At 40.3% G+C, this 21,624-nt stretch overlaps 3 protein-coding genes across 38 annotated transcripts in view; 1 reads left to right on the top strand and 2 right to left on the bottom strand.

The window, feature by feature from the left end:
• The window catches only part of Shoc2 (SHOC2 leucine-rich repeat scaffold protein), an 88,661-nt gene extending 88,213 nt beyond the window's left edge, over positions 1-448 (bottom strand). For all 3 annotated transcript variants that reach the window (XM_087565473.1, XM_087565517.1, XM_087565526.1), the window contains exon 1: positions 200-448. The gene's annotated coding sequence lies outside the window, so the exon portion shown is untranslated. The remainder of the gene's footprint in view (positions 1-199) is intronic.
• Positions 25-14,220, top strand: Bbip1 (BBSome interacting protein 1). 19 transcript variants are annotated; one of them, XM_087658647.1, is made up of 6 exons: positions 25-84; positions 906-999; positions 6,253-6,406; positions 10,477-10,533; positions 12,911-12,987; positions 13,661-14,220. In XM_087658647.1, exons 5-6 carry the CDS (start codon positions 12,942-12,944, stop codon positions 13,825-13,827), a joined length of 213 nt encoding a protein of 70 aa, XP_087514773.1. In that variant the 5' UTR covers positions 25-84; positions 906-999; positions 6,253-6,406; positions 10,477-10,533; positions 12,911-12,941; the 3' UTR covers positions 13,828-14,220. The 19 variants fall into 19 exon arrangements, with proteins under 19 accessions (XP_087514773.1, XP_087514881.1, XP_087514613.1 ...); XM_087658252.1 differs by lacking the exon at positions 25-84 and adding an exon at positions 290-345 and having other exon boundaries at positions 890-999; XM_087658755.1 differs by lacking the exon at positions 6,253-6,406.
• Positions 14,221-15,097: 877 nt separating this feature from the next.
• The window catches only part of Pdcd4 (programmed cell death 4), a 41,545-nt gene continuing 35,018 nt past the window's right edge, over positions 15,098-21,624 (bottom strand). For 8 of the 16 annotated variants that reach the window (XR_015638196.1, XR_015638195.1, XR_015638188.1 and 5 more), the window contains 6 exons: positions 20,855-20,969; positions 18,982-19,089; positions 18,651-18,761; positions 17,824-17,963; positions 15,848-15,961; positions 15,098-15,232 (listed from right to left, as the gene is read on the bottom strand). Coding sequence is in view for 8 of the 16 variants with exons in the window: in XM_087586734.1 (XP_087442860.1) it covers positions 15,901-15,961; positions 17,824-17,963; positions 18,651-18,761; positions 18,982-19,089; positions 20,855-20,969 (535 nt within the window). In the remaining 8 variants the exon portion in view is untranslated. 16 annotated transcript variants of the gene reach the window in all.

Raw genomic sequence — 21,624 nt, 5'->3', positions numbered from 1 at the left:
ACCCGTTTGACGTATACTTTTCCTGCATTCGGTCCCCTCCGTTGCCCCAGGCAACAGCAGAGCCATCTGGAAAGGGCTGCACCTGTAAGTATACTTACGCAAGATGTGCACAGATAGTCCACACTGGACGAGTTAATTCGCGCCCAGGAACTGCAGGTTTGGTTTTTCAGGCTCTTCACTGAGCCGCCTGATCACTTACCTAGAACTACAGTTTAGAGCTTCAAAACTCCCTCGCGCCGGAAGTTACGCTTGGCACTTCCTAGTAGGGTCATGGCCAGGAGGTGGGAGTAGTCGCCCCAGCCTGCGCCCCAGGGGATACCTCCTCTTCCAGAGTTGAAGAGTGAGGTAAGTGCTCCCGACGCCTTACCACGGGGCCGGCCAGGCCGGATGAACAGCAGGGAGGGAGCTCGGAGAAGACTACTAGCTAAGGCCCAGGGCCGCTTCCGCTGGCAGAAGGTTTCCTTTCCGGCTGGTGGGGCGGTGGCCAGCCTTCCCTCCGCCCCTCTGAGGTTCCCTGTAGGGCGAGGCTGCCTGACCCACACCCCGGCCAGACCAGAGGACCCGCAGACCCTAGGTCTGCACTGTGGGACACGCGACACACCTCCGCGAGTTCCTCTAGAGTATGGTCCTTTCACCTCCTGTCCTTTAGAAACTCTAGATTTCGGGAACCAAAAGGAACCAGTTTCCACCCCAACTATCAAAGAAAAAGATGACTTCCCTGAGCCAGCCCTCATCTTCTGATTTTTCTTCCCATTCTGGGCACTTTGTAAGCTTTCACTAGAGTTCTGGGTTAGGGTGTATTGTAGTAGTTAGTCCTGGGTGTCTACGATTGTGACCATCCTTTTAAAGAACATTTAAAAATACTTAAAATGCTTTATGTGTCTCCAAGATATTGTCTCTTGTAGTTCCTTCTGTGGGCATTTTGAGTCAAGAAGTCAACCGTTCTGATAACTACAGATCAGATTCCTAAAGCTGCAAGAAAAAGATAACAATTTTCAGGTAAATTAAAATATGCTTCTGCCTAACCAATCGAAAAAGTGCGAATCTGCCTTCTCCACCAGTGTTCCAGCAAACAATGAAGTAGTCTTGTTTCTGCTGAGGTTAATCGTTGAAGTCGGCTGTCACCTTTTGTGACTTGTGTCAGTTATTCTGTTATCCTTGGAGATGTGTACCGCAATCTCTCCAACAGGAAACCTTACCCTTCTCACTATCTCATGGGTCAGCTGCTTGAGGACCTTTTGCTGTGTTGACTGTGTTATGCCTGAACAACGTGATCCGTGTGGGATTCACCTGCTCCGCACATAATAGTGCTCTCCTAAAGGGTTAAATTATTAGCAGTGTCCTTCAGTAGCAGAATTGAGCATGGTCCCTGGCACTCAGTGCTTCTTAGGGTCGACCTCTGAAGTCTTTACAACATAATTACCCTCCCGACTGTGTGTGTGTGTGTGTGTGTGTGTGTGTGTGTGTGTGTGTGTGAGAGAGAGAGAGAGAGAGAGAGAGAGAGAGAGAGAGAGAGAGAGAGAGAAAACGTGCACACATTACAAAGCTAAAAAAGCCAGGTGTGATGGTGTGATGCACTTAGGGGCTGAAACAAGAGAATCTCATGTTCAAAGCTACAGGGATGCAGAGTGAAATCCTATCTCAAAACAGGAGGGCGGGGAGCACTTACAGCCTTAGACCTATTTACCTATGTTGGATACTTATTCAGATTCTGATATATATACACCTCTTTCCTCTTCACATTCCTACTTTAGTACTATTTAGAAATAATATATTGATCTGCAGTTAGACCCCCTAACGTTAATTTAAGATTTTGAAAATCTTAAATTAGTAAAATACAGTATTATTACAACCAAGAAAAGTAGCAATTTTGTAACATAAAATACAGAGACTATACAAATCAAAATACTTCAGAAGTTTTGTATTGTACATGGGCATTGCCACTTCAGAATTTTATAGCTGTCCCGATCTTCCTCTCTGTGACACTGACATTTTAACAAAGTCAAAGAAATCCAGAGGTATTGTTGAAAAGGGATCCCTTTTTTTTATTTCATACCAATTAGAAGTTAGACTTGAGGCCTGATTAATTTTAATTCTTTTTTTTTTTTTTTTGTGCATAACTGTGTAACTTTTTCCAGTTAGGTTCTCAAATGCAACTACATATACCTTTGCCTCGTGTTACTAGTAAAGTCCATCCCATTGTCAAGCTGAGAGTTTGGCATTTAATTTGCCTGTGTGTATAGAGTATTTAAAGTGCCCTAGGCTGTCAATATAGACTGTCTCCCTTTGATAAATGTGGCTACTTTGCCTATGCTGATGCAATGAAATCTACAGTAAAGTATGCTGATGTCAGCATAGTTTCTTGAGTTTCAAGTCCTGGCACCCTGCAGACTGCTGTTGAAAGATGTATAGCTCTGTAATTCAAATATGTGAATCTTGATGTTATCTCAGCAGATACCCAGGTAACTATTGTCCCTCTGGCCACAATCCAGTCTAGGCAATGGTATTTTCTCCTTGAAATTCTTCTGCAAGATCTCATTGGTCCTGTTGTTTCTGTAATAGCTTTCTGGTAGTAAGGACTGCCTATTAAAAACCAAGCTTAAACTTAACATCTCATTAGGAGCATGCTCTGCCCAGTGGAGAGAACTGTGGGATTTGGTTTATAATGACAAGAGGAACCCTCCCAAGAATGCAGAGCTCCCGTGGTCCTCCTGCTCCACACTCACTTTTCTTCTTGAAAGTTAAAAGGAGATTTCTTAGGTTAGCATAGAATGCTGTTAGCAGTCATACTGAAAGTTAAAATAACATGTTCCAATAGCTGCATTCTTTGTGTAGGAGGAAGTGTGCTCCTATATGATTGTGAAACAATTTCAACTTAATACTGAATTCAGGAAGGCTAAATAACATAGTAGTTAAGACTAGGTTTTAGAATCAGACCTGGAGTTAGGAAGATGCCCATTCACTAGCTAAGTGTCTATGGCTGTTTAAAACTAAATTTAACAGAACGCAAAGTACTTCAGCTTGCCTCATGGCATACAGAATGTGGTCAGAGTATCATTGTTGTTCTAAACTTCTATAGCAATGTATAATTTGGGCACATTGGGCATTAAAATATTTAGAAATTTAATGAGTGTGTGTGTGTGTGTGTGTGTGTGGAGAGAGATCTCCAAGTTCAATGTCAAACATATAAAAAGATTGTAATACAGTGATTCTGGCGGACTTTAGGAAAAAATGTATATTTTTTAATGATGACACAAGGTTTTTAATGCAGAAATTCTGAGATTTGAGGACTGGGCTTTGGAAAACAATGTAAACTATCAAAATAGTTCTTTCCTTATATACTATGGAAATAGCTAGCCAATTATCTCAGCCACTAATTAACTTTTCACAACGGCTATTGGTTAGTATTTTTAAGACTGTCACAGAACCAAGTTGTGAAACGAGTTATTAGAGAGAGCAGTATTTCACATGAGATGAATATGAATGTAACGTTAGTATTACTACGGCATCTTCCAGATCTCCATCAACAATGCCTGTTCTGGGGCTTGGGCGCATTTCAGAAACTAGACACCACACATTTTATTAACATGAGTCTGAGTTAATTAACCAAATTGAGCATGTTGCAACACAATTATACTAGCAGATGACAGCTAGCAATGCAGAATAGAATCTATTATGTCTCCAACTGCCTGATATCTGATGTCAGTTGGCTTCTCCACATGAATGTTATCAGTCCATACTCTGCTAGCATATGGGCAATTGCTGGAGTAAAACTGGGTGTTACTACTGTACATGCCGGGGAAAACGTTCTTTCTGGACTTTCTCTCCCCCTTTTCTTATTAGCTTGGACAGAGACTAGGGAACTAAGGGTGTGGCTCAGCAGCGAATGCTTGGTTAGTGTACACAAGGCTCTAAGTGTAATCCCTTGTACTGTCCTAGCTCCTATTCCTCCAAAATCTATGTTTTTGAAAATTCATCTATGATTCAACTTCAACTTTTGAATAAAACAAAATTTTTGTTGTTATTCCCACAATTCTATGCCATGTTCACTTGAAACCGCACCTCACGAAACTGAATTTACTCTAGAGGAGCTGGCTTAATATTCGCAAAAGAGTTTACTTAAAAGCCCTTGCAACAAATACCCTTTATATTATAGAATTCTTTGTGGTGTTTCAGCCTCTGGGATTTAACTTTCAGTGCCTAGCAGGCCAGATCCAGTGGTTTGCACCAGTAGAACCAGTTCCTGCTGAGGATGCAGCAGGGAAGATTCCTGGGGCCCAGGAGTCCCAGATCAACCTAAGCAGCTGCACCCAGATCCTGTCTCAAAAAAAGGATCGGTCGGTGTGCACTGGGTGCAGTCGGACAATTTGGCGTGTATCGCACTGTCTCTATACTTTACTACAGGTCAGTGTCACATACAATGGCTGAGCTGAGGAGAGGATGGGAGCAGTGGGATAGGAAGACTGGGAATGTGAGAGCACATGGTCAGCAAATACTGCCAGGTATAGCAAAATTTGGATTTTATGTCAAACCTGTAGGTTTCCAAAATTGGTTCGAAAACTTTTTAAATGTCCAGCAGACCATAAGAAAAAACTAAGGGGCTGGGGCTTTAGCTCAGTGGTAGAGCGCTTACCTAGGAAGCGCAAGGCCCTGGGTTCGGTCCCCAGCTCCGAAAAAAAGAACCAAAAAAAAAAAAAAAAAAAGAAAAAACTAAACTAGTTTGGGTCTATAGGATTGTAGCTTTATGATGTCTATATTTCTTACATAAAAACACTAGGACTTTGTGTAAAGACAATCAGAATGCTTTAAAGTACTTCTTTTACTTCTCTTGGTAAGAATCAAGTCACTTGTCATCTCTACCAAAAATTCAAGATGTATTTTTAGCGTTCAAGACTCCTGCTCCCATCATTAGTCTGCGTAGGTCTCTGCTCTTCGCTGATCACTTAAAACCTTCGACATGATTTCAACCTTGAGTTATACAGATACTATGGTGTATATTTGCTTCATTTGAAAACATTTAAGTATTCGGCAGTGCATGCTGCTTTAAATTTAAATAAGTTTATAAAAAGTGTTAATTCATGTTTAAACAGATCGTGCCATATTATAGGATATGGTGTCTATAAAGATTCAAAAATCTTGGACTTAGAAAATCCCTTAATTGCAAGTCCCTCGTGACGTAAAGATTTGACTTAGGATCGTAAACCATACTGATCTCTAGACGTTTCTGGTGTCTACTCTTTACTTGACGCTTACAATTCTGTATAGATAATGTCCATGAGGAAATCAGGCTGCAGATGTACTCAGGGTCGCACAGTTACCATCAGTATAACTTCAGAATCATTTAAAGGAGGAACATGAAACCGAGCGAACCAGCTAGCTAATTAGCCCTAGGGACAGTCTGTATCACACTAAAATATAAATGTAAGTAGATTACTAGAGGAAAAAGCACAGCGCAAGCTTGTGTGACTCAGATCATGCAATTGCTTTGTTGTCATAGCATTGTTGAAAACATGTGGACTCCTAAACTACCGTGAAGCGTTCCGTTGCAGACGTAGGAGATGTGGTCAGGATATGCTGATGAGTGTATTTAATACGAGGGGAACGGAGGGTCGGTGAAGACCAGAAAACAAGTTAAGAGTATTGGGCACAGAGTACTGAGAAAAGACATAACACAGTCACACACTCCTGTGAGCTAGAACAGTCTTAAAAACAGAGCCAAGCCCTGTCATGCATGTAACTGGAGCTAGGATTTAGCGACAGTCGCCTTTCTATCTATCACTTTTAACCACAGCTTGCATTTTCAAGATAGCTAGACAAAGATATGAACTAAAGCCTAGAGCCCGGATTATCTATTTAACATATTTCATATCTGCTTAATGTGACAGCTCCCACGGCACATTCTTTTAAAACATAATACTAAGGCTGAGGCTCCATAGTAGAGCAGTTGCTTAGCGTAACAAGACCCTGAGTTGGTCAGCAGCACTGAAAATTATAGCTGTAAATAAAACCCATGGCCAAGAAACAACCTGTCATCCTGTGCTGTTTTCAGGGTGGTGTCAATTATGTCAATTAGAATACTCAACTTACAAACTAAGAAAGAACACTGTGTGCTATATATATCATCTGGGGCTGCTGCTAATGAGATAAAAAAAAGTATGCTTTACTTTCTTTGTGTTCCATGCTCCTTTTTAAACATGTGCGCATCCCTGAGACTTCCTTCGGGCTCATTTTTCACTCCCTCTCTAACCGCAGTCAGTCACATCAGAGCTGCTGCCCATTCCAATCGATTGTGAAGAGGTGCACTCCAGCCTTCATTGGGTTCACTCATTGTGAGCTCTTTTCGCTCGTCTCTCTAACACAGTGGACGTTTGTGTTTTTCTAGAGGACCTCCAAGCTATTTGCCCAGGTAACAGACCTGAGAAGAGGGCCAGGTAATGGAGTATGACGGATCCTTTTTCTTCTTAGACATGGTCACGTTTTTCTTCTAGTCTTTTACATTTTGCAATATATATATTTTAGGGTTAATGGGAGACGGGTAATTCTGGTTTTACTCTGGCTACACCTAAAGTAACTCAATTCTAAAGTTCCATTCTGAGGTAACATTTACACACAGTTCAAACGTCTAGATTAATACAGCTTGACATTTTGAAGCTAAGATAGGTAGGTAGGTAGATGCATTGATTGATTGATTGATTGATTGATTGATTGATTGGAGGTGGAGGAGCGTTTTTCTAAGACAGTGTTCCTGACTGGCCTGAAACTTAATCTGTAGACTAGGTTGGCCTAAAACTCAGAGACCTGGCTGCCTCTGCCTTTGGATTAAAGGCCTGCTCCAGCTGCCCAGCTAGATACACTAGACTAACCTGCATTGGAGATTATTACTATGAGGGTACGGCTCTGGATAGGATGGTGGGAGTCTGTAGACATGGCACTGTGCAGAGGTCTGATCTCAGAAGCCAAGTAGGTTCTGGTCTGGATAGTGGATGGGGCAATGAATGAGTAATTCTCAACTGTCCCTCTGTGCTGGTTGGTTTGTTTTTATCCATTAAAAGTAATAAGCCCCAGGGTTGGGGATTTAGCTCAGTGGTAGAGCGCTTGCCTAGGAAGCGCAAGGCCCTGGGTTCGATCCCCAGCTCCGAAAAAGAGAACCAAAAATAATAATAATAATAATAATAAGCCCCATAACTGTTATCAGACATTCTTCCTGAGAATCTAGTTGTGTGGCATCATTACAGTGGTACCGTACTTAAGGACTGCGAATATTCAGTGAGCCCTTATGTGCTAGAGATTGGTGTGATGTGAATTCCTTATTTTCCATGCATTGCTATGGCATATGTGCACCTGCACACATACAAAATAAGCAAAAATCTAATCACTGTGCTTTAAAAGAAGACAAGTTGCGCTCTTAACTGCTGTGTACACTTATCTTTTAGCACTGATCCCACCACCCACCATTTTCCAGGCCCTTGAGTAATTCAGTGCACCTCTATCATTCACGCTGATGTGCAACGGACTCTACCTCCATCACTGTGCCTTCAAATTAGACTTAACCTACTTAATGAGCCGAAACCTCAAGTGTGCTGTCCTAAGTCACTGTTGTATTGCTGTGAAGAGACACCATGACCAAAGCAAAAAAGAACTTTGAAAAAGCATAAAAGAGAGCATTTAACTGAGGACCCGTTAGTTCAGTCCATTATCATTATGGTGGGAAGCATGGCGGCGCGCAGGCAGAGGTGGCTCTGAAGTGGCTGGGAGCTACGTCTGTGTCTGCTGGCCAAGAGATTCTGGTCCTCACACGGGCTTTTGAAAAATCAAATCCCACCCCACAGTGACACACTTCCTCCAAAAAGGCCACACCTCCTAATCCCTTCAAATAGCGCCATCCCCTGGTGACTAAGTATTCAAAACTGTTACACTATGAGGCCAATCCCATTCAAACCACTACACATGGGCTTTACTATTCCTTCCAAATTTTAATCAATGCCTGCATAATCCAGTTATTTTAGCATTTTTTTTAGTCATCTTTGTTCATTTTCTTACCACCCAAAGGGAGTGCTGTATAGAATGGTACAATATGAATCTCACTAAGGCAAGGCAGTAAACCATCTTGGCTTGTTCTTTATTATTCAGAAAAATGTGATTCTGAATTGGCTTTATAAGTAATGGTGTTGTGTCTTATCACTCATGCATCTAGTATGTTACAGTAAACACTGTACCATATAAGCATTCTGAAACAGTCCAAGATGAACTAAGTTTGGCAAATAACACATTTGTCAGTTCTGCTACAGATGCATTACATACCTGAGTATATTGAAGTCCAACAGAGTCTTGGTGTTAGAAAGAAAAATCTAACTTCTTTCCTTCCCAGGCTACCTCAAGTTTCAGAACTATAAAATTCCCTCAGGTAATCTATTAACATGTCTAAAGGCAGCATAATGTGATTATTGTACAACTCAGAGTATGGAAGCCAGGGTGCATATATTTGTCAAGACACCTGAAGACAATCAGGACAGAGTGGAGGTAACAAGGCTAAGAACCACAAACGTGCCGACTGTTAACTTCCACGGTCAGTCTCTGATCTGGATCACCTTAGAAATGTGTCTTCAGTGTCACTTCACATACCCTCCCTTCATAGTCACCTCACCAAAGGGGGCATTTTCTATTCAATGTAGAATTTGACTGTGATTCAATGCTTCTAGGAGCAGAAGTCTCTTAGGTGCCAGAGACAATAAGCAAATAAAGCTCTTAATAAGACTGAGGACTTGGGATTAAGGAGGCTGAGCCTCCACAGCTACAGAAGGACACATAACTGCACTAACAGTGCAGCTGCACGGTACAGCCCTTGTCTAACGTGGTAATGGTAAGTCCTGATTTACTGGTCAGTTCATTAAACTACTTATGAATGGGCCTGGAGAGACAACTCAGTGGCCAAGAGCATCAGTTGCTCGTCCAGAGGACCTGGCTCAATTCCCAGCATGGGACACAGCATGTCACAACTATCTGCAATTCCAATTCCAATCTGGCAACCTCACACACATGCAAGCAAAACATCAATGCCATAAAATAAAATCTTTAAAAGTTCTTATTCATGATAGATCACTATTACTTTTAAATATATAATGTTCAAAACTTGAACAAAAAAAATTTCCAGTATGTTCATAGTACTTATGCATGTATAAATGAAAAACCAGACTGTGGCAATCCAAATAAATTCTCAGTCATGCATACATGAACTTACTGAGAAAGGTCTCCTTAGTAACAGATACATGGTAAATATTTTAAATTTATAATTTAAATTTATAAATTTTATAGCCAGATATGATTATATGATCAAATATCAAGCATGAAAATTGTACATTACATTAAAATTGTGACAGAAATAAAGAGGTCTAGGTATGAATAATATAAAATTTCTAAGAAAGAACTTCATTTTTTATTGAGAGGTTAGCTACCAAATTGCTGTGTTTACATTGAATATTTTAAAACTTCATGTTAAAGTGTATGGAAATCATCCCCTTTATAATTATTAAAATGAAGAATGTATGTCAATTTAAAAATGTGCAAACTGAGAATTCTAGTTTCTCCAAAATACTAAGGCTCTGCAGGTAAGAGTTTAACAATATGCATTTTTCAGTGATCTTATACTCCAAGAACTTCCAATTTGTCCACATACAGTATTGACTTTCAAAGCTGTCTTTCTTAGACAAGTCTTCAACACTGCAAAAGCCATAAAATATCTTATGGCAAAGGTTTGTCTTCTTTTGCATTCTCTTACATTCACTTTAGACAATCCAGTGCTATGGTAGTTTACAGGATTTTGAGCTGTGCTACCCAATCAGAACTACATTCTCTGAAGATTACAAACTCTAAAAAGATCACCCTAAGAGCTTCAAACTATGGTCTAGTGACATTGCATTTAGTTGAGTATTAAAATTTTGGGTTGCAGCACAGTAAGTTTAGTCCTGTATCTTAATATTTCTCTCTTAATAATCATCACAATCTAGATAACTTTTTCATTCTAAAATAATATTCTAATCAATGCATAACCAATACTTTTAACTCTTGGCCAGCTGGTTAATCAGTGGGTCAGTGTTGCTTAGCATTTTCTAATCAGTTTCATCGTTAATGCATTGCCGAATGGGCATCCCTATTCTCAAGCACTCTTTTTGTACTTCTACTGAAGTAGAACATTTGGTTTTAGTAGAGACAGCAAAGCAGCTACGTTAAAAGAGTTGAATCAGGCTGCTCATTTCCCTAAACCTTCTCACTGTAGAATTAACAGGCTTTTGGCTTGTCTACAATCCCAAGACAAGGCACATAGACCCACACACTAAAGCTTTGCTTAGGGCCGCCCTACGGCACCACCATGATTTTCTAACAGCTGGATTACCCTCTTCCAGCATTTCTCGGTTTAAACTTGTATCTGCAGCATTTGACTTCCTTGTGTTGTTTCTCTTCCCTTATCTCTGGCTGTAGAGTCCAAAAGGCAACCGATTCTTATTCGTTCACCAATGAACATTCACCTGGCGCACGGTAGGCCCTCATCGTCACGGCAGTTTTCCAGTACACATTTCAGTAATAGTTGTTTGCAAATATTTCTCTTTTGATCCATCTGTTTCTGGTTTTATACATACCTCACCTACATTGATAATATATTTAGAGTAGCCACAACTCCATAGAAAACACTACACCCTAAAAACTTTTGTTTGGCTAATAGCAGACTGCTAGGAGAAAAAGAAATGAATGTCCTGTCCTATTCTAGACTTCCAGGGCAGCTATGAAAACTGTGGATCCTGGCCAACGCTGGCCATCGGATCTCCACCTTGCTTATTTTAGCCCTTCCCTTCCTGTTTCTCTCCTGTCAAGGCCTAAGGGGCCTCGCACAAGAATCAGTCCTACTAAAGTAGAAACTGCCTAAGCAAATGAGGGCACTGATCTTACCCACACCAGACCCAACCCATTCTCTGCCAGTCCTTTAGCCCCACACCCTTTCCATGTACAGTGGTTCAGTCAAACAGAGAAATGAACGTCAAGCTTCACTGTTTTCCTTGGGCTGTATTTCAGATGTGTAAGAGGTACAAACTAAAGAAAAACGAGTAGTGACTTAATTACACAGCTAGAGTTGTTCATTCTATAGACAGCTACAACTTAACCTATTATAATAGTTGCATCTTGGTGATGTGTATAAAATAGTTACTATGCTTTACTTTTCTCAAAGGCAGTGATATCCCATGCTTTTCAGTGGTATGACGGAGCTGTGCCTGATGCAGGCACAGTATTTGTTTTTCCAAGACAGGGTTTTTCTGTTGTAGCTCTGGCAGCTCTGGCACTTACTCTGAAGACCAGGCTGGCCTCGAACTCAGATGCACCTGTCTCTGCTTGCCCAGTGCTGAGACTAAAGGAGTGCGCCACTACTGCCGCTGCCTGGCTCTGGCAGTGTCTCACTGTAATATTTTTAATGCAAAGGTTAGGGGCTCCGTGGTTTTGGTCAGTTTCATTGGTATGAAGCAGTGCTGTCAGCCTTCAACCCAACGTGGAAGAAAAAGGCTGTGGTATTAGGTACCAGGTATAGATACAAGAAAGAAATGTTCTAGGAACTGTGCATTCTAAAGTAATTGCACTGTAGACTTAACTCATGCTCAGTTTATGACGAGTTGTTTTCCTGGCCCATTCTTACATCACCTCTCAAAAGTCTGAAGAGAAGTTCTGAGAGCAGATGGAGGTTTCTTGGGAAACCTGGGCATTCCAGAGTAATTTGAATGAGAGAATAACCAGCTTGAAGAATACAGAGTATCCTTTTACAAGGAATGCCAAAGTAGTTGAACAAGAATGACAAAAAACAGAAGCAGCTTCACTTGGCTATAATTAATTTGCAGTGGGTGGGAAAGGCAGGCACCAAGCCAGCAGCACCACTTTATAAATACTAAGTCTTGGTGGTAACATTGTGAAAGACATATAGTAAGGTTGCCTCAGTGTGGTCAAACATCACTAAATGGGTGGCATTGTCTGGAAAAGCATTTTAGGAAGACATCATTCTACTACTTGATCCACAATACTTAAGAGCATACAGCAGAACAGTAATCTGGGCTATAGCACTCGGAGCAAGGTAAGTAGTATGTGCTTAGGTAGCCCTAACAGACTAACATAAGAGGACACCTTTATCACCCGGTATCTCAGCAGGACTGCTGGAAGCATACTTTTCTATCTAGTCTGTAGCTTCTTGGTCCACTGTATTGCTTTCTTACAGATTACAGCTATGCATCCAGGAATTGAGCGTTATGGTATTTCCTGCTATTAGCAAAGGCCTTGAAAAGTAGAACTAAGCTCTTTAAGAAAAAGAACGCTAGGGGCTAGAGAGCTGTCCCAGTGGTTGAGCGCAGTAGCTGCTCCCCCAGAGCTGCTGTCCTCAACACCCACACGGCAGCTCACAACTCTCTGTACCGCCAACACCTCACAGGGGCGAAACCTGCAGACAAAATCCCAGTGACCATGAAATAAATAAATCGTTTCAAAATACATTCTTGAAAAAGGAATTGCTGGCCAGTTACCTCATTTCTCTCTGCGTCCCTTTTCAGATGGGAATTATGTTAGTAGTATCTCTCCTCGGGAGAAGCAATCAGTAAACCAAGATGACCTATTTGTAAATTGTCTTTTCTCAACTGATTCTTTTTAAAAAGGAAAAAAAATTTTCCTAGAACGAGAAGTTAGAATGCTTGATATTCCAATTACTACTGAATAAAAATGTGACAAGATCATACATATGAAATGTCTCCCCCTGATTTTCAGGGAAGAGGAGAAAGCAAATGAGAAATTCATGCAGATAATGTAGTTCACTTTCTGTAGGAATTGTGGTTCAGTTAATCTCCAGTCTTTGAGAATTTTAATGTTGGTAACTGATTTCTCATTGAAGGAGCGAAAGCACTGTACCCAGCAGTTTACAGATGGCAGAAGTGAAGTCGATGTTCCGAGAAGTCCTTCCAAAACAAGGTGTGTGTGTGTGTGTGTGTGCGCGCGCGCGCGTGCGTGCGTGTGTGTGCGCGTGTACACACACGTCCCAAGTATCTGGGTCACAGGCTACTGGAGATTTACAAGGGGATGGACCGTGTGCCCCAGCTCATAGCTAAGTATCTGCAACTAGGCTGGCGGCGTCTGCCTCGTCTGTTGTGCACTTCCACACTATCACACTATTCATGAGGAAGCCGTGAAACATCCCAACTTTCTCCGTAATGGGCGATCTAAAAATTAAATGCTGCTTCCTATAACTACAAACCCTATGTGAAATTGTTGAGTGGAATTAATTCAAAGCAAGATTCCAAGCTGGGGAAATTAACCTAAGTCAAACTTAGTTAAGCTAACCAAGGTAGCCATTCATAAGTTGAGCATTTGTTACTTTTTGCATCTTGCTGTATTTTTATGTTGCCTGTATACTGCCAATTAAACATCTGGCCCACACAGCTACATCTTGTGGCAACAGAAGAGTCTAGCAGCCATGTCCAGCTCTTGTTGCCTGACCCTGGGGTGTATAGAAATGTTGCTTGTGGAGTACTGCTTTGTCAGTCTAGGAACACAAACTGTTTTATTGATAGTACTTACATTCTAGTTACAAATCTAAATCACCAGTTATCTTCCTCAAATTAATTAGTTTCTTATTTATTAATAGGGCAGTTGTCTGTGGAAGATGTAACCACAATGGTGCTGTGTAAACCCAAGCTTTTACCCTTAAAATCTCTGACTTTGGAAAGACTGGAGAAAATGCAGCAAACAGCACAGGACACAGTTCGCCAACAAGAAATGGCAGAAAAAGACAACCGGCAAATAACCCACTAGCCACTCCCGCTTTAAAGAATCCCTAACTGTTCAGTGACTAGAACTATTCTGCATCTGTAGGCTAAGGAATCCTAACTGTTCAGTGACTAGAACTATTCTGCATCTGTTCAGTGACTAGAGACTATTCTGCATCCGTAGGCTAAAAATGCTTAAACTGGTCATTCCAAACTTAAAACAGAAAATTCAGGTGTTTAAACATTGGTTTGTGTTAAGAGAAAAACTTTGAACCAGGTTTTACGGAATTTTCAAAGTTTTTAAATTATAAATTTCTCACCTTGTTTATCGCACCTATTGTTAGGAGTGTAAGAAATTAAATGCGTCTTTTGTGGATGAAGGATTTCTTTATGTTTATTAAACACCTGAATCTGAAAATAAACTCTTACTGTGAACATATTGTTGGGCTTGTACATTACCCAAAAGTAAACATAACCAACTGCGTGCCACACCATGTTCACTGCTGACCTGACCAAGGACATAAGCTCTGAACTACACTAATTTTAAGAAATAGAGAATTACATAACTGCTACTCAAGTACCAAACACAAAACCTGAAAATGCTTATTACAGCAAAAAACTTAATATGAGCGTCCAAGAGCCATGAAGTTTGAATACTAGAAACTTTTCTTTCAGAAGGAGAGTACGTAACCCTGTAAACCCTATAACCAAGGAACTGGTAATGGTTTGCTACAGTCAGCAGACACCTTCAGTTACCACAGATCCTGAGGACCTAGTTACCTTGCTAAGTACCCAGGCTTTATAAGAGGTAGTAATGTAACCCCCGTGAGGAAACATTTACTGGTAGTTATATGTTGGTTATTTAGATAAATGTAAAGCTTTAAGTACATGGAGAATGCTTCTGTTAAACACATTAACAATTTAAGGGTAAGAGCTGTTTATATATTAGACAAATTTCACTCATTAAACTCTCAATAAATAGAAATTTAGAGTGTATGTGTATCTCCCTAGTATAACCTTAAAAGGTCTTTAACTATTACATTTTTAAAATTTGTTAATTTATATGTCTGTGTATATGCTACCTGTATACAGGCACCCGTGGAAGCACAAGAAGACATCTGATCCCCTAGACCTTTATTCTCAGCACTCAGGACACCAAAACAGAAAGACTACCCTGAGTTTGAGGACAGCCTGGAGATTCTGTCCCAAACAATGAAATGTTTTTGTTTATTTTGCACTGCTGGACTGAACACAGGGCCCAGCAAGAGTCACACAGGAGACCTAAAAGACGAAACAAATGCATTCCCACGGAGAAGTGACAGTGTTCACATGTTTTATTTTGTTGTACATTCTTGTAGAACCGGGTTCGTTTTTCCAGTTTTGTAGAAAAATAGATGTTCCAGCCACCATTTACTTAACTGTCTAATATTTAAGGGCAATCAATACGTTCCCTGGAAAGACGAAAAAGTCTCATGACTAACTCGCTTCTTAAAGTCCGTTAAGACAAAAATCTGTGTGCGTGTATGTGTGTGCGTGTCTGTGTGTGTATGTCTATGTACGTGTGTGCGTGTCTGTGTGTGTATGTCTATGTACGTGTATGCGTGTGTGTGTGTGTGTGTGTGTGTGTGTGTGTGTGTTTACTCTCAAAGCACAGCATCTCCACAGCAGCAGCCAAAATGGGGTTTAGCAGCTTCACTTCACCCCTAACTAAAGCTTTGTATAAACCAGTGATTTTACTACAAAAAACACTGTCCTTGAAAGAAAGGAGTGGCAGTCGTACATGAATGCAAAACTTGGAATGATTAGGTCATAAACATGGCACTTAGAAAGTAGCTTATCAGAACACCCCACACATAGGTGGTTACTCTTCGGTCCCTCCTTTAATTTCCCCTCAAAGAAAAAAAAAAGAAAAAAAAGAAAATACTTCCTTCAAAAATTCCCATTAAATGTAAGTTTATAAAATTTTAGAAATGCCTTGTACCCAAAACAAATTCTTTAAAAAAAGAAAAAAAAAAACAATAACAAAAACAAAAAGAAAAAAGAAAAGCTGTGCTGACAACTCTTACAATTGAGATCTGTTCTTGGTAACACCTAAGACTGACTGTAAGAGTTGCTGTGCTCAGTAGCTCTCAGGTTTAAGACGACCTCCATCTCCTTCACTTACAAAACGCTTTCTTCCCCTGTAATGAAAAGACAAAAACGAAAGCACTTAAAATATGACTCATCGACAAACGCTAAAGCCTCGACTTTTCCAAGGGTTTTCCTGTTAGGCTGGTGTGTCTGAATTCTTTGGAAATGTTTTCTACATACTAGTCACATTAGATGTTTATAAGACATCAGATGACAAACATGTATGATAGCTTAGATAAATGCATAATTACTAATGACCTTTCTTCATCTACTTGGAGTTGAATAAAGTTAAATTAGAAAATGAAGACATTTTACTTACACATTCACATTTATTTATTCCTGCCTTACTTGGAAGCATGTGGGCCAAACACTACTTTAAACAGCGGTGAGAATTAAAGATGGACCAATACAACTTATCGAAATATCCACGTGTGGCCAGCAAGATGGTTCAGAGCAAGTAAATGCTCTTGCTAACAAGCCAGAGGATCACTCCTGGGACCCACATAGTTAACGTAGAGAACAAACTCCCACAAGCTGCTCTCTGACCTCCCCATACACACCATGACATAGGCACACAAATCCATATACAACAAATTAATGTTAACAAATGTATATGTATATGGCCAAATATCTGATTAATAACGTTTTGGTCTTAGGAAAGTCCAAATCTTGAGCGTACATAACCAAATCAGAATCTACTTTCTTCTAGCCTGAATACCCCATTTGGGGATTCCTGATTGTCACTGAAAACTCAAGAAAGCCTTCTCTGCAGCTGCCCGGCAGCCTCCCTCAGTGCGTGCAAAGAGCTGTCTGAGGACGAGCCCCTGCTCTCCCCGTCACCAGCACAAGCAGCAAGGATGGCGCATAAATGTACCCTGAGCACAGGAAAGTAAAAACGTGGGAGGCTAAACGTCTACGTTCTTGACTTACACAATGTAAGAACTCTCCAAATGACTCTTCAGAATAAAGTCCCAGGAAATATACAGACTTTCAAATATGAGCTTAAAAAGCAAATCTTAAAAAGCAACCACAAGGTGCTGAGAGAAACATACTGCGTTCATGTGTTCAGCCTTGAACAGAAAGGCTGCAGACTCCATTAGGAGCAGGGTGACACAGTGAAGAGAAAGGCTCTGCCAGGGCGAGGCTTCTCTAATGCTGTCTACACAACAGCTAGGCAACAACTCCATTCCAGACATTTCTACACACTTCCCACCATCATCTGCTCTTAGCGTCTAAACTTTTTAGAGCAAGGAAGCCTACCTAGAAATAGTTTTTCTGAGAGTCTTTGAAAAACAAAAATATTCAAAGCTTACATTTTTCCAGACATAAAAATGTATATAAAATGTAGCTTTGGCTCCACCTAAATACTTAACTTATTACATTACAAGCTCACAGATTTTAGGGGGAAAAGCCCTTACCAACACTTACGTTACATCCTAGAAGTACAAATATTTTTCCCCCTGAAAAAAATCATGCCCACCTGTAGTTTGAAGCCACTATAGAGTGGCTATACAGAGTACAGCAGAGTTTAGACGTTGAAGTCTAAAAAAGTCTGAATTCAAATGTTACCAATACAATGTACTAGCTGTGAGAACTTGAAGGTTCACTACAAAATCCCCAATTTTCTCTTACTGGTGATAATCCGGACTCTAACATAACATTAGTACATCCTAGCAAAGATGTACACTATAAAGTCAGCTCCCTCCAAATGCCAGTCCTGTCCACAGCTGCAAGGAGACAAGATTCACGCTTGTTTCTCCATCAACTCTTAAGCAGATGATTCTTCATTTCCAGTCACTTCAAGAAAGACACTTTTATTTTTCTGAGAGCCAGAATGACAAACAGCTACCTTAGCTTCCCAAGGCTCTCGTTCAGTATTGTTCAGTGAGAAAGTATTATTTAAATAAAGTACCTTGATGGACAAAGATCTCGGAGTTGTTTGGAAATGATTCCAGCCTGAAAACATTCCTCCACAAATCTCTCAAGCACAGAGTATGAGTGTGGGACATCCAGATTAATATCCGGAATTTCATTATAAATTCTCTCATAACCCTAGAACAGAATTGATACACAACCGTAAGCCCATGTAACAGCATACACAACGAAACAACTGCCCCTGTACCATGACCACCACAGCTCAAGCTGGCATACCCTGGAAAATAACATATCCTTGCTTTCTTCAAAAATTCCCAAAAGAGCTCCAGGCAAGAGCCAGACTCCCTGACTATCGACTTCCCCATCTACTCTTAACTATTTGTCTAAAATATAAGATCATTTCATCAACATTTCAAAAAACACAATTTTAAGTATAAAAAAAATTTAAATGTTTCCTCTATGCATCACATAAACTGAACAATTATTCTTTAAAAGGAGAAAAAAAAAAACCCAAACTGTCATTTTCCAAAAATATAAAGAGCTAAAAAAAAATCCAAAGGCATAATACTACACATTACACATTCCCTAAAAGACAAGTTTCATTAACAAGTCATAACTCGGGCTGGAGAGATGGCTCAGAGGTTAAGACCACTGACTGCTCGTCCAGAGTTTCTGAGTTCAATTCCCAGCAACCACATGGTGGCTCACAACCATCTGTAGTGGGATCTGATGGCCTCTTCTGGCCTGCAGGTGTACATTCATATTAATAAATAAATCTTTAAAAAAGAAAATGCATAACTCTTATGCAATCATATAGTTGAAGCATGGACCTTTAAAACGTATTCACAGTAATGCCATACGTACTCTTTTCATTTGGTCTATGGTAATAGTAGAAGACTTCCACAAGGATTTTAATAAATCTAACATCATCTTGAATGCACTTTCTCCAGTTGACTCTAAAACCATTACAATGGCCTAAAATTTGAACAGAAAAGAGTTAATGAATTTTTGGGAATCAACTTATGAGAAACTGGTCCTAAAAATGAATCCAATCCCTCCTCTAACATGTAGCGATTATATAAACTTATAAATTACTTTAATATGTTTAAGGAAAAAACTTGGTATTATTAAGGAAGCCTTGGTTACTGTGGTGTAGAAGACTGGAAAGCCCTCTGTGATGTGGACAGAGCCTTACCTCATATACCAGCTCGTGGTGGAAATGCGGTACTTCCAGTTCCTTAAGGCAGTGCTCAGCTTCAGACATATCTCCAGAGAGCAAATACTCTTTAAGCAGCATATCGATCTATTAGATTTAAAAGTTGAAATATTAGAATTTCTAATTTTGAAAACATGGGTACTTGCCTAAAAGATTTATTAACATTCGCACCAATATTGAACATAGGGATTTGGCAGAGTGGTGTCAAAAAAGAACTTTCTCATAATTAAAAGTAAAGTCCTGGGCTTCAAGTGATTCTGTTATAAAGTAACGCAGTGCTTGGTTTTCTAAGCATTTCCAGTATCCAAGTAGGTTTTATAATATGAAGAACTCGGCTTGTGACTATCCTGCTCCCATGTATCCTATTAAAACAGGGATGTAGGCTGGACAGCTGGCTCTGCAGTTAAGAGCACGCCCTGCTCAGCAGAGAACCTGAGGTCAGGTCCCAGCACCCATTTTACATGGCTCACAACCACCATAACTCCAGCTCGTGGGCACCTTAACTCATGTGCACATTCCTACACACATACATGTAATTAAAATCAATCTTTAAAAAGAGCAGGGAACTTTTTATGCCACTAGAGGGCACTAACTTAAAGTCTCATCACTGAGAATGCCACAAAACACCTACCCAACCCATTAAAGCATTAATGTGAAAAAATAAAAAATTGAGTAATTGAACAAGAGAGACAATTCTTGATTTCCAACTAAAGCTTGTACAGTATCATTTATGGCTCTAGGGGAAAAAAACATGTTTTTTCAGCAAAAGAGCTTCACTAAAAATAATCTTCCTTACAAATTTTCTGAGAAAAGGACATTTGTATCTAGTGGCAATAAGTGAATTATGGCTGGATGAATAAAATTAATTTATCTAAATATCCTCTACTTCAACTTCTATAATGTCTTCATAAAAGTGAAATTTTACAACTAAACTATATCCTAACTAGAAATTTTTTTTTTTTAAGTATGCATTTGAGGCTAAGCAAATAGCTCAGTGGGGAGAGCACTCGCACTGCAAGCATGAAGACCCAAGGCAGGCACGTACACACTACACACGCGCGCGCGCGCGCACACACACACACACACACACACACATGCACACACATGTGCGCACACATGCGCACACACATCCACATACACGCACTCGAAGACGTACACACGCACACACACACGCACACACATGCACACGAGCATGCACGCGCACACACATACACGTGCACACACACATGCACACACACACGCACGCACACGCACACACACATACACATACACGTGCACACACACAATCTAATCAAAAACCCAACGAGAGGAATGCACTGAACAAGCACACGCACTGCGTGCTTCTGTTGCAGGTCTGTCTCCACATGTGCAATTGGACACTACAGGTCCACTTGTTACAGAACAAGAGGAAATGGACAAGAAGCAAGCCTTGCACTTTAATAACTCAAGCTCCACCACTGACCTACTCTAATGTCCATCATCCCTAACTCAGAGTGTCAGGTTACTCCACTGCTCATGTAAGTCACACAGTGAATAATTACAAATGACCTCCCCTCAGCCGCATATTTAAACTAAATACTACTATAAAAAAGACTTCGGACAACAGACTTTACAGACAGACTTCTTCTAATTACTCATTTCTTAGGTGTTCACAGACTTCTTACATTCATGAAAGATCTAATAGTCATGCCATTAAATCACAAAACAGGATAAAACAGCAACGACTACGTAATCTTTCTAGCTCACAGGTTATTCAGCTTTACTTGCCCACATATGACCACATTGAATTCTTGCCCACCAAGGCACCATCCAGTACTTGTTCTGTTGCTTCTCTGTTGCTCTCAGTAAGTACCTCTTTAACAAGGTGATTGACAGGCTGCTGCCCTCCTCCGGATCCCCACACACTATCCTTACGCTTTCCACCTTTAGACATACTCAGGAGCACAGTAGCCTTGTCCAAAGCAGCCCTATCGAAAAAGACAGAAAAAGAAGAATTTCATTTAGCAGATAGATATGCCTGATGTTTACCATATTATCAATAAAGTTTACAAAACTGTGTATGTAGTAACAACCTTAATGTACCAAAACATATGTACTTTTAAAAATAACTTTTCAAATAGGTATTTTTAAAAATATTTTACATTCTCGTATTCTTTTACAACTACTTCTCATCAAAATGCACTGTAAAATAACAGTCACATAACCAGGAAAGAACTTTTACATCGATTCCCATCTTCCCACCCAGGGAGATCTCCTCACTGTGACCTAATGTAGCCCCTCAAAATCAGTATCTGTATCTGAGAAAGCCTGAGGGCTGGCTGTCTAAATCAGTCTCCAGGAAGTTTAGAAACGTCGAACAGCACCTCTGGCTTCTAATTCATTAAACCAAAGAACTGTCCCAGCCAGAAGGCATCATGGACACTACACGTTCAATGCTTCCATTTTATAAGCAGGGACACTGAGGCCGAGAGAAGGGAGACTTAAAAAGAGGGAGCCTCGTAGTTTAATTCAAAACTACTGCATTTTTATTACTGCCGTCTTCCTGTTATACCCCAGCAACATCTTTTAACAATGAAGACGTAACGCCGCACTCACAGGACTCGTGTGCATTATCACTTTACA

The sequence above is a fragment of the Rattus norvegicus genome, chromosome 1, assembly GCF_021556685.1.
Source record: "Rattus norvegicus strain SHRSP/BbbUtx chromosome 1, alternate assembly SHRSP_T2T, whole genome shotgun sequence".
Taxonomy (NCBI): domain Eukaryota; kingdom Metazoa; phylum Chordata; class Mammalia; order Rodentia; family Muridae; genus Rattus; species Rattus norvegicus.
This window is presented reverse-complemented; position numbering and strand designations above follow the sequence as displayed.

Bases quoted from the DNA above. Each gene is read 5' to 3' on its own strand.
- Bbip1 (XM_087657974.1), top strand. From the start codon at position 12,942: ATGGCAGAAGTGAAGTCGATGTTCCGAGAAGTCCTTCCAAAACAAG. The intron at 12,988-13,660 runs GTGTGTGTGTGT...ATTTATTAATAG, and splicing joins AGAAGTCCTTCCAAAACAAG to GGCAGTTGTCTGTGGAAGAT.